This window comes from Electrona antarctica (assembly GCF_951216825.1).
Source record: "Electrona antarctica genome assembly, chromosome: 4".
NCBI lineage: Eukaryota > Metazoa > Chordata > Actinopteri > Myctophiformes > Myctophidae > Electrona > Electrona antarctica.
The window spans coordinates 14,002,978-14,016,044 of NC_136809.1; the positions used below are offsets into that span (position 1 = coordinate 14,002,978).

Genomic DNA, 13,067 nt, shown 5'->3' on the forward strand with positions numbered 1-13,067 from the left:
GTTGATACTGATACCCACTGCTGTTGTGGCGGCTGTGGCTCAGGAGGTAGAGCAGGTCGTACAATGATCCATGGGTCGGCGGTTCGAATCCCGGCTCCTCCTGTCCACATGTCGAAGTGTCCTTGGGCAAGACACTGAACCCTACATTGCCTCCAAGGAGTTGGTCGGTGTTCGCTTGCCACCATTGGTGTGGGAAGTGAGGACGCTGGCGTCGACTGTTCGCCGCTTCACCTCCCAATGTATGAATGAATGAACCATTGTAAAGTGCTTTGAGCACTTGGAAAAGCGCTATAAAAATGCAATTCATTATACTTCGATGAGGATGTGTTAAATGCAGATACCTCATTTCACTGTGTATGCAAATATAGAACAAACCCTTACTGCTTGGTTACATTTGTTAAATTACGCATGGTCTCACACACACACACACACACACTGACTCACCATGGTGGTGCGGTTGTGGTGATGGCGGTCGTCGCTGGACTCCACGTTGACCTTGGTGTAGCTGTTGGGGGAGTTGAGCCAGCGTGTCTTCTCCCGCTGCTGCCTCTGCTGGAGGAACTTGAAGGGCATCCGCGTGGCCTCCGTGTCCTCATCGAACATGAAGGCCGTGACGGTGGCCGGGATCTCCACCTCGCTCTTGTGCCGCGGCTTGTCCCGGACGATGGGATGCCGGTAGGCGTAGCCCGTCCTGTAACCCTGGATGGAGAGAGAGAGAAAGGACCAAATGTTCAAGAGACACTCTGGTACGACAGGCCTGCGAGAGCTGTTGTGGAACGCTCTGTTCATAATCCTCTTTAAATGATCATTACGCCAATACGTCTAGAAGAGGCTATGTCTGTCTGTTTGTCCCGGTTTAATCACAAAAAGCGCTGTCTAAATGTTTTAGATCAGCGGTACTCAAACTACTTAATTGTAACCCCTATAACTCTGAGAATGTAACATGAGGACCATTACGGGTCCATTTGGTTCCAGCGTTCCACTCACAGAGTTACAGATCTGTAAGTGTCCATTTGGAACCCCCTCCGTGAGGGTCCCCGGACCCACCCGATCCCCAAGAAATCAAGCCATAATATGGGCTCCAATCAGCAAGCATCCATTCCATACGAATGGTGATAGTTGGATCCAATCGCCCCAACCAGTTGGGTGGGTTGGGGGAAATCAGCCTTTTCTTTGGGTGATTCAATGTTAAGATGTATCTAGGCTATCATATATTTATCATCTATCATTTATCATTTATCATCATAAATACAAAATAATGTCGTTCAATGTTAAGACACAGCACATATCTTAACATTGAACGACATTATTTTGTATTTATGATGATAAATGATAGATGATAAATATATGATAGCCTAGATACATCTTAACATTGAATCACCCAAAGAAAAGGCTGATTTCCCCCAACCCACCCAACTGGTTGGGGCGATTGGATCCAACTATCACCATTCGTATGGAATGGATGCTTGCTGATTGGAGCCCATACTATGGCTTGATTTCTTGGGGATCGGGTGCCGGACCCCACTTTGAGATTTCTTTGAAATTCATTTTGTTAATAGGATCAATGGAGGCCGGATCATCCCAACTACGGGGTCATATGTCATAGATACATCATTCATGACTGACTTCACGGACTGGCCATCCCAACTACGGGGTCATATGTCATAGATACATCATTCATGACTGACTTCACGGACTGGCCACACAAAGTCCCAGATCCACATGAAGCCTAGACGTTACTTCTTTTCAACTGAAAACCTTTTTTGAAGTCGATAATATCATCATTAAAGAGTCGTCCAAACTAAGTATGAGTTGGCCTCAACCGTGCCACTGTCCTCCAAAAGCCAAACTGCAACAGGATTTACAGTCTCGTGGTCCGGAGTTAGCACTGTCAGTTTGTTTTCCACTTTAATCAATAGAGAGAGGGGTCGGGGGCGCTCCCCATGCCCTCAAAGGGAGAGAGGAAAAACAGTGCTGTGACCAGAGGGGTTCCTGGCAACACAGAGGACGCAGTCAGCCCAGCCATTTCCTGTCTCTCACCCACTACATCCCCTCCCTCTGTCCTCATGTGTCCAGTCCTCTCACACTCCCATCTCTCCCTCACATGTCAATGTCCTCCCTCTTGGCCCGCATTCTCTCCAGACCATTTTCCACCATAAAAAGGATATTCTATTATATTCGACCCGACTTGGCAGACCAGCGCATAGATCCTCCATTTTACGGTGATGTGCAAGATTACACAACTCGGTGCGTATTCAAGCGCCCAACTACTCTTCCAGAGAAAGGCTCCGTTTATGAGGTACGAGAGACAGCAACGATGGAAGAAAACAAGGGGAGAGAGCTGGTCAGCCGCCTGATGGGACAGACGAGCAATGAATCATCGAGGAGGGAATGAGGAGAGGAGAGCAAGAGAGGGAGATGGAGAAGGGGGAGGAAGAGCAAAGAGAATGTCAGAGAAGGAGAAAGAGCTACAGAGAAAGAGTCATACAGGCAGAAAGACAGATTAGAAACCCACAGACACAGACTGACAGAAAGTCAGTCAGCCGGAGAAGACGCGGCGGAGGGTTTGTGTTGTTGAACCCTGCAGACAGACAGCTATGGGATCCGCTGTGTTTCTGTGTTTACTGAAACTCCCACCGTTCTACGTCCCAAACCACAGCCTACAGGGACAGACACAGCTGCACTGCTGGACCAGTGACGCACCATCATTCCTCTTTAATCATCCACCCGCTTCCCCTCCCCTCCCCTCTCCTCTTCTCATTCCTGAAACAATACTTCTCCCCCTGTCTTTTCTAGCCCTCTTACTCCCATTACTCAATCTGTCTCCGAACATCCTCCTTGGAAATCTTTTGTCTTTGTTACGCCATACGCGCTTCTCCGTCACGTCATATTCCGTTGTCTTGTTTACACGTTGACCCACGTGATTTCCTATTAAGTGCTCTTGGTCTCTGGCAGTGTTAAACACTGGGTCGTGAGGACTCGTCGTGACCAATGTTTGGTTTGAGAACCCATTCTTCTGGGTTGTGATTAAATAATAAATATCCTACTTTGTTCCACATTTGTGTTTGCATGAATATTTAAGACATTTTATACTTCATCATACGGTCGCATGGTAAAAAATAGATGACCTACAAGCTCACAACACGTCATCTGCAACCATTTGTGACCTTGTAGATCTGCTATTTTAACTACAAAAAGTGGTTAACCACAAGTTCAGCATGCCTACCCCCCCCCCCCCCCCCAGAACATTCGCCCCAAAATAGCAAATCTACAAGCTCACAACACTTGTTGATCAGCTATTTTTGGCAAAGAGATTTGGTGTATACAGGAAAACCGCGGTCCAAGCACAGTTATAAATTTGCAGGTCCCGTTTGCTGAGAACGGAGGGCTTACGTTCTCAGCGAGGCTACAGACTCACCAGGTTATCCAGCATTCTCATCATGGACTCAAACTCCAGCTCGCCGAGCTTCCACTTGTGCTGGCTGCCCATGTTCACCGCCGCGGCACCGGCCACGTCAAACACTCGGGACTTGTACTGTTCTCTGTCCAATACGATCAGGTTGTCTACGGTGCCAGCGCACGAGATGGCATTCACCTGGAACCACAGGGTAGGGTAGATAGGAGAGAAAGAAATGGAGAGTTATAATGCTGTTTGAAGTGTATTGTCATAATGTGTTCCAACTTCCAAGATACTTGAACCCCTGGGCTGACTTTGACCATGCTGTAATGTTTCCGGTCAGTGTTTGTACACTCATTGACACACCTAAATCTAAGGGTATATTATGGTCACACATACACGTTGGAGGGGGAGTAGCTAACGCTAGTAAAGGCCGTCAACCACATCAACTACACATATTATATTTCTGATTGCCGTTCCATTTACAGTACCCATGCTGTTGTCTAGTATGTCGCAATTGTATGTATGTATGTCTGACCCCCCCCCCCCCCCCCCCACACACACACACACACACACCACAACATATGGCACTCAGTTTACACACCGCTTTTTTGTGTTAGGTTAATATGTACACGTGTATGCACTTCTGTCAATAAAAACATTGCTCAATCAGATTGTGAAATGCTGGCCAAGTGGAATGAAGTGAAATGCTGGCCAAGTGGGGACAACTACCCTGTCCTATTGTTTGAGGCCCAGTCAAAGTTGAACGTCATGCTTCAGACATGTTGAAAGCGACACACATCAATGCCATCAACACGGGAAGCTCAACCCCTTTGCTACCATAGACTGGAAGTGAATGGGATGCTAACGATTTTGATGTGGATGTGTGACCAGTGCCAACACACCCATTAGCCATTAATAATTCCATTAGCCGTGTTGTCGACATCGCGGCATACTATAACGTCAGCCCGTCATGTTTTTACCCTTCTGTAGTTTTTAACCTGTACAGGAAAACAAAACTACAAAAATGGTCTAGGGTTTCATGCCCCTTTACATGAGCTTAGCATTAGAGTAAATATACAGTAAATATTGACAGCCGTTGGATATTTGGCACGCAGACAAACGGAGAAGCATTTCTTGGGGCTGTAGAGCTAAAGTTCGTAACCACAACACTAGAGTCTGGGCACATGCACGGGAACATCCTCAGTGCTCTGACTCTGACGTAACTCTGAGAGTGAGGTCAAACAAAACACCAGACCACCTCAAAGAACCTCGGTGTCCTCTGGTCTCTCTGTTTACTCTGCCTCCTCCATTTAAGGAAGACAAAAGGCCCGTGTTTGACAACAAAGAGGTTCCACTCCACATGCAGGACTTTGGTCAAATAAACGTGTGTGTGTGTGTGTGTGTGTGTGTGTGCGCGTGCGTGCGTGTGTGTGTGTGTGTGTGCGTGCGTGCGTGTTGACTTGTTACTATACTTGTGAAGGCCAAATGCCACCACAAGTAGAGTACTATTTGAGAATAGTAGAATTTGAGAAATAGACAATGTGAAGCCTAAGGAGATGATTCAAAGGGACAATGTGAGGAAAATGTCCTAGTTCTGACAAGAGCAATGGTTGTTTTATGTAAGAAAATAAAGTATTAGACTTACATTTAGGAAACAATTAAGAATTAAGCATTTAGGGCTAGGGGCTTAGAGCTGGAGTTATATGCCCATTTATACTCAAGTTGCACGCATAAGGTTGCACATATAAGGTCGCCTGTCATGTTTCTTTCACGCTTCTGTAGTTTCTAACCTGTACAGGAAAACAAACCTATGGGTTTCATGTCCATTTAAATTAGATTAGCATTAGAGAGAGTAAATATAATTGGTTGACAGGCCTTGGACATTTGACAAGGAGAAAAACAGAAGCATTCCCTTTTTTTTTTACAGTAAAATGGGCCATTTATTCATTATTTAGAGCGAGAGTACGCCATGTAAGTGCACTTGTGGCTCCAGAGCTACGGTCCTTAACCACTATACTATGTCTGGGCACATGCACAGTAATACCCTCAGTGTTAACTAACACTCACTCTGAGTGAGTGTAAGAATGGAATAAAATGCACCCGTAGTGATGCCTCTCCTTCACCAAGACCACAAACTGGGGCATTTAATAACTAACCACTCTGCCAACATGAATGGTATGTAGATGATTAACAAGACAGACAAAGTCAAACTAAATATCGGTGACTAGAAATGTCTGGGAAACACTTTAGAACAGTGGTTTTCAACCCTTTTCATATCAGGGCCCATTATTTATTCTGCATTTGAGCCACAGACCACCATTTGATGAGGTTTAGCCTCTCAGAACCAAGACTTAGAATATTTTGTTATCGTTGGATCGATTCGTTAGACAATTCCATGGTGTATTGATGTGGTACCATTAAGAGAGATAACAGGCAAACGATCAAAATAACAATTCTTCTATTAATGTGTAGACTTCTTGTAAATTAACTCTTTTTCACGGACCCCTAGGGGACTTTATCAGCCAGGTCCGTATATATACGACCCCAACGTATACTCTGTGTATAATGGTGGAGCCCCACGGGAGATTTTAACATTGGTCCGGTTGCTATGGCAACGCCCCGTCACCACCAGCTATGGGACGTAAAATCTGATCTCCGTTTAACTCGGTTACAAGCAGGATTTTCAAACCTCCATAAGTCCGAATCCAGCAGAGCTGTCCATGGTGGATCTTCTGCCATCCAAAATCTAAAATGTTCGCTCCCGACATGTAAATGTTTCTGGCGAGAGGTAAACAGTGTGTGCTTGTGCCAATGATACTAAAGTGAATGGTAAATGGTGCATTTATATAGCGCCTTTATCCAAGGCGCTTTACATAGAGTGTGCATTACATTCACCCATTCACACACACATTCATACACCGATTGCAGCGGAAGCCATGCAAGGCACCAACCAGCACATCGGGAGCAATTTGGGGTTCAGTGTCTTGCCCAAGGACACTTCGACATGTAGACAGGAGGAGCCGGGATTCGAGCCACCGACCCATGGATCATTGGACAACCTGCTCTACCTCTTGAGCCACAGTCACAAAGTGTGTGTGTTGAGTGTGTGTGTGGGGCGGGCAAACTCCTTCTCTTAAAGTGAACACGTATTGGTGGCACTGGGAACTTCATAAATGCTAACAGCTAGCCGGCAGAGAAAGAATTTGAAGTAATGCAGATGTTTAACAATAATTTAACTCTTGAGAGCTTACAATGAAACCAAATGGTTTCATTCTACGCTCTCAAGAGTTAAATACCTATATAAAGGTCCATTTGGTTACCCATCATTTAGCTGGGGACCACCTGGAACCCCCTCAAGGACCACTGGTGGTCCCTGGGCCACTGGTTGAGAACCACTGCTTTATAAAGACTGACTCAAATATACAGTTATGAGACCAACCTGTTTACAAAAATTACATACATAATTCCTATGCCTATAAATCACGTCAATCATAGCCGGAGGGTTTATTTTTAGAAGCTAAGCTGGGCTTTGCAGCGTGGATTAAGCTTTTCTTTCCGATTCAAACAGGGGATTTGGTGTCCCTATTACAGCAGGGGCAACAAGCACTGCTCTAATATCTACCATATTTACAACGCTGCACAAATAAATCCACGCAATAATGTGCACGCACAGTCGCACACACACACGCGCGCACGCGTCCTTGTTAAATTCCAGATCACCACATTTATAGTCTACCTGTAGTTTACACTTTGTCGTACGAGGTCACAACACGTGGCAAAGACTTGCGGTGCAACATGTTGTGAGCTTGTAGATCTGCCATTTTCTGCCATGGTGGAAGCCCACCAGTATCAGACGTCCTGTGTCTCTTCTAACGTGATTCTCTCATTCGTCCTACCACCTCGATTCCAAATATTTGCCTTGGACGTGCAGTGTGTGCAGTGTAACATCATTGCAAAGAAATGCTCCCTCTGTCATATGATTAACAGCCTTGCTTTTGATGTTTTTCCATAAAAGGGAAAAGAGATGATGTTTTGTGTTAAAAATGTAGCTAGTAAGTATGAATGTGGAAAAAGCGACTGAGGAGATCAGAATGCCTTTCATAATAAACAAAAGACATGGATTGATGTTGGTTGATTGAACCACTCAAGTCACTTTGTTGAACGATGGTGTAATTTTTGAAAATATATGCCATAGCCACCACATATGGTTCTAACTCATAAGTGTGTGAGTGTGTGTGTGTGTGTGTGTGTGTGTGTGAGTGTGTGAGTGTGTGTGTGTGTATGTGTGTGTGTGTGTGTGTGTGTGCGCACGCACCTGGATCTCGCAGGCATAATGGACGTTGTAGATGTAGTGAAAGGCCTCTTCAATGGTCTCCCCGAGAGCTACGACACCATGGTTTCTCAGCACCAGTACCTATGAACACACACACACACACACACACACACACACACACACACACACACACACACACACACACACACACACACACACACACACACACACACACACACACACACACACACACACACACACACACACACACACACACACACACACACTTATGAGTTAGAATGTCAGCAAACATACTGCATAGGCAAACAGTTGAAAACGATCTCTGCTCTGACATTGAAGCTCGTTTTCCTCGAGTCCTAGAACCACACAAAGATGGTCCTGGGTCAGATCGCATGGATGTGGGGTTGGTGTGGGTGTCAGGAAAGGTCATGGGAAGGTTCTGTCACTCTGTGTGGGTGTCAGCAGTCTCGCGAGCCAGATACAGTCACGGAATCGCTGAAAATGATCCGGGGGTAAAGCGGATTACCTGCTTCCGTCTCGTAAATCAAATTATTCCAAGCATAGGCTATATAGCTTGTGGCCCGGGCGGCTGGTGTAGCCGTCTGGGCACCTAGGCTGGTGATCCAGCCTGACAGCGTGTTGTGGGTTCGACTCCCGATCCTGACGACCTTTGCTGTGTGTCACGTCACCACCCCCCCCCCCCCCCCCCCCACCCCCTCCATCCCCATTTCCTATCAGACTACTTTCAATCTATCAATAAAGGCAGAAAAAGCCCCCAAAGATATCTTAAAAAATTAAATAAAAGCATACTGTATATAGGTTGTTTGGCAGAAATTTAAAAATATATTTTAAAGACATTTAAAAATATTTTTTCGTGAACGTGAATGACAAACAGGTGACAGCTTCCTACCTCAGCTTTAGGGACGTCCCAGACTCTATATAGCATTCAGTGATTGTGTAATAGTAGTCTGGCCGTGCGGGACTAGGGTCTCATACCTTGGTTGAAGGTCCGAGGGCCTTCTGGAGCTCCAGACGATCCTCCTGATCATCTAAGCTGCCCTGGTAGTTGTGGTAGGCGATGTCTCCCAGGATCAACGACTCCTGGGAAATGGGCAAGATACCGCACTTCATAGACGACACCTGGGAGAAGGGGGAAAAAGTCTTCTTATTCTGTTCTTTTCAAAAAGCACTTGTTTACTACTTCTACTGTATCATCCATAATAATTCTAGGGGCGGCACAGGAATATATTAAATGAATCTGGTGACTGTAGCATTTAATGTAATTCAGATGACGGCAAAACTAAGTAGGACAAGGGATTTAAGCTATTGCTTCAGAACCTCTAAATGTCTTGCATGTAAACATAGAAGCCTCTTTCAATATGTTGGTCAGTGTGCACTGATTCATTGAATAGATAATACATGCATACCCTGTGCTTCAGGACATGCTTGTTTACTCTCCAATTAAAGTTAATTACATCATTGCACTGTAGAGTGTTTCATTCAGCGTTTTCATCCAAAACATTTATTGTGTCAGCTGTCTATTTAAAGATAATCGTGCTGCTGTTTTGCTCATCTAAATCTCCCTGAAACACTTAAAGAACGTCCTCAGCCACACTCATCACTGACTGTATCAAGATGTTTTAAGCTTCATTTGATTTGTCTTTAATCACAGGCCTGCATGTTACGACAGGGTAAACACGGCTGCAACTAATGAGATTAATAGTGGGTACATTTAGCAAGCATTTATTTGACAGTCCTACTGAGTACTGACTAGTGACTACTGTCAATGCTTGCTTGTTGACATACCAAAACCAGACACGCTCATTATCAATTTAATTAGTTTGAGCTGGATTTATCCCGCTATGACACATCCATGAAAAGCTGTACATTAACAGCTGTCATGTCTAATTGTGAGTAATCAGCTTCTTCTTTGCCAAATCTAAACCAATGATTTGTATTATTATTAATACTTATTATTGGGTAATGGGTATATTTGAATGCTATCATTCTCACACAATGACACTTTCTTGTATGCAAGGCAGGCATCTGAAAACAGATAATGAAGTAACGATCGCCCGGACCTTGCTTGAAAACCTGTGACGAGCTCATTTCTGAGCTCGTCACAAGAAGGGTCCTGTCACTCAGACTTACGGCGGCCGTGGCAGGAGTGTGCACGTGGATGATGCAGCGGACGTCAGGGCGCATGGAGTAGATAGCGGCGTGGGGGCTGAATGCTGCGTGGTCGATCCTCAGGTTGGTGGAACCCTGGTCAATCACATCCCCTAGTATGTTCACCTTCACCTGGAGAATGCCAACAAATAGACACGGGGTGAGCATGAGGGACAAGGGAGGAGAGGTTGCGTACACAGAAAAGCACATGTGCGAGAACTATCACTAACTCAGAGGATGACATGAATGCATGAAATCCCATTACGAGTGATTCTTCCTCCCAGTCAGCTCCAGTCCTCAGTGCCGGGGAAATGATTTGGAACACTAGCAAGAATCCTGGCCGGGCCAAAGTGGACATGATGTTCTTACTATGACAGTTCAATTACCAAACAATTAGCAGTTAATACAGTTTACAGATTACTGTGCAGGAAGGGAGCCACATAGAGAAAGATGAGGACAGACAAACAGGAGAGATGGGGAGGGAGATTACCGGTAGGTTAGGAGCTGTGGTGGTAGACAAGAGAAAACACAAACAAAGAAAGGGAAGGCAGTATTTTCTGGTCCCTGGGTGAGGGACTCTCAATGCTTCACCCAGCAGATGGCTGCTTAGATGGCTCAAAAAAGGAGGGCATCTGTCAAGGTGTTTAGTGTCTTGATCTTTGACATGGAGCCTGGCACAGTCAAAACGCCCTCTCTACCCCACTCGGCTATGGCTGCCCTAGGCGAGAGAGAGAGATGGATATCTCTCTCATCTTAAACATGTTAGGATGAGGACTGACAGTAGAAAGTACATGTGACATGATGATGTGGTCTGGTTAGTCAGCCTGTCAGCAGCAGTGAGCACAGTCACTACTCACAGTGTAATTACTAAAGGACTGGACGATGGCGTGCGGTCGTGACACACTCCAGGACCTACAAGCTGACACGTTTTGAACAACGTGAAGAGCATCTGCCTGTCCGGACTCAACCAAACAGCAAATAGATTGATGGAGTCCTCTCTCTGCTTAATGACCTTATGATCAGCACCGTGGGGACCTTTCTGGCGGCCACGTTGGAGAGCGATGATGGATGGCTGCCTATCGATCGTTTACACCCCCCAGGGAGAAATGAATGCCAGTGGAGGAGTGTAAATAACGACCTGTCTGGCTGTACAGTCACACACATGCATGCGCTCACAAACACATACACACACAGCTGTCAGATGGTTCAACATTGCCTTGGTTGCATTACATTGGTTACTGTACCACTCCACCGTATGCCTGGTATATACAGTACACAGAGCCGGATTTACCTTGCTGAGGGCCCCCGGGCTGGAGCAAATTTGAGGGCCCCCCTTGGGGCGCGCGGCGAAGCCGTGCGTCCCGCGATTTGGCCGAGCGGCACAGCCGCGAGGCCGGAAAAAAATTGGGCTATTTTGTTTTCATTTTGGGGTACCCAGGCCCCTAAAAAGAGAGGCAGGCAGGCAGAAGCTCTCAATGGTTTAACCATAATACAACTAAATACAATAACAATACACACATTTCACTTGAATTGGATTTCACTTTACAATTTTATAATTAAAAAAAAAAAAAAAAAAAAAAAACTTTTTCTAAACAGTCAGTGTAATTTTTTTTTGGGGCCCCCCTAGTCGGGGGCCCCCGGGCTTCAGCCCACCCTAGCCCAACGGTAAGTCCGGCTCTGACAGTACACCATCGTACGATGGTATGCTACGCCGAAAATAACAGGCCTGCAAGCTCACAACACGCCACGATGCGACACAACTTTGAACTTTGTTGATTGGCTATTTTTGGTATGGGACATCACCTTACAACGTGTTTAAAAAAACTGTTTTACTGTCCTTTAAATTGCAGGCCTGCATTGGCTAACCAATTGATCGTTCCAAACATCAGAGACGTCTTTCCTACTGCAGTACACACACAAACACTAAATATAAAATAATTCATAAGAAGTGTTGTGAAGGAGAGTCGGACATGTGATGCGAGCGGACGGTTAAGCATGCGATAACATGGGGTGCAGCTGATATCGGAGTGCAACGAGGCCCTAAGATAGACTAAGGAGGACTCGTTGAGCTGTTGGAACACGGAACACGATATCCCGGAATTCCTCTGTGAGCACCCTCCTAGTTGAACAAATACGACAGCTTGGCTTTGACTGTGTGGGACCCGATGCAAAGTTGATCACTGTCGTGACAAGCTGGCAGAAGGTGCCCTTAGGCTTTGATCTAGGATCAGCCAAATGCACTCAAATTTCACTATCTGACACAAGGGCAACTGCCATAGATATACAGTACAGTAGTATACGTATGCCTGCCCTCTCATTTCAATGAAACTTGCTCGCCCATACTCCCCCTCTACTGGGGGGGAAAGAGAATAGATATTCCTCTCCTCTCGTGGTAGAATCTCCCTCTTTCCGAGGTTTGACGACCTTATGGGCCCATAAACATGTATGCGTCTGCGTCACAAACTACCTGCATACACAAGCATGTTCAGCTCATGGGTTGAGCTGGACTCCACAGTAAGCAGAATGCAGTTCTGCCAGCAAACCAATTAATTACATTCACTTAAGACTCCTGGGTCTAATTTCATTTAGGGCACCTGGTGAATGTATACAATGTCCTTGTATACATCTAATTCAATGGCTTCAAATTGTACCAGGACTACAGCATACAGAGATACGGTTAGATACATTTTAATCAACCCCAACGTCGCTATTTTGTGAATGTCATTATAGGCAAACTTATAACTTTATTATTTATAAAATAATAAAAATAAAAAAAGTGATTAAATCACATGAAATAGGGCTTAAGTCGTTCAATGGATTAAGTGGTTAACTGTCCACAATATTTGGAAGGGAACCATTCATCACTTTAACGTCCAGGGGATAGAGCATGCAGTGTTCTTCGGGCAAAACATTTCAGTCCAGTCTGTGGACTGTGTGTGTCCCATCCCGTTCTCTAGACTGGGATACAAGATAACAATGAAACTGTTCATTGCGAATGTGTTTACAGTATGTAACTATGTATATGACAATGTATTGCGCTAATATCAGTAATATTATGTATCGGTCTTCAACCAAAGAAATAAACTGTATTCATTCAGATTCCCACACTGAGCGAGCTAGTGAGTTTCTCTGGGAATAGAACTCCTTGCAGATTGCCTCTCTCTCAGAGACAGAGATTGAGAAAGAGAGATCCAGGTCTGAACG

General features: G+C 45.3%; 1 protein-coding gene across 4 annotated transcripts in view; it reads right to left on the minus strand.

The window, feature by feature from the left end:
- The window catches only part of add3a (adducin 3 (gamma) a), a 112,073-nt gene that overhangs the window by 17,574 nt on the left and 81,432 nt on the right, over positions 1-13,067 (minus strand). For all 4 annotated transcript variants that reach the window (XM_079500083.1, XM_079500082.1, XM_079500084.1 and 1 more), the window contains exons 6-10: positions 9,846-9,995; positions 8,691-8,834; positions 7,716-7,814; positions 3,419-3,595; positions 445-699 (exon numbers count right to left, since the gene is read on the minus strand). In XM_079500083.1, the coding sequence (XP_079356209.1) occupies positions 445-699; positions 3,419-3,595; positions 7,716-7,814; positions 8,691-8,834; positions 9,846-9,995 (825 nt within the window). The remainder of the gene's footprint in view (positions 1-444; positions 700-3,418; positions 3,596-7,715; positions 7,815-8,690; positions 8,835-9,845; positions 9,996-13,067) is intronic.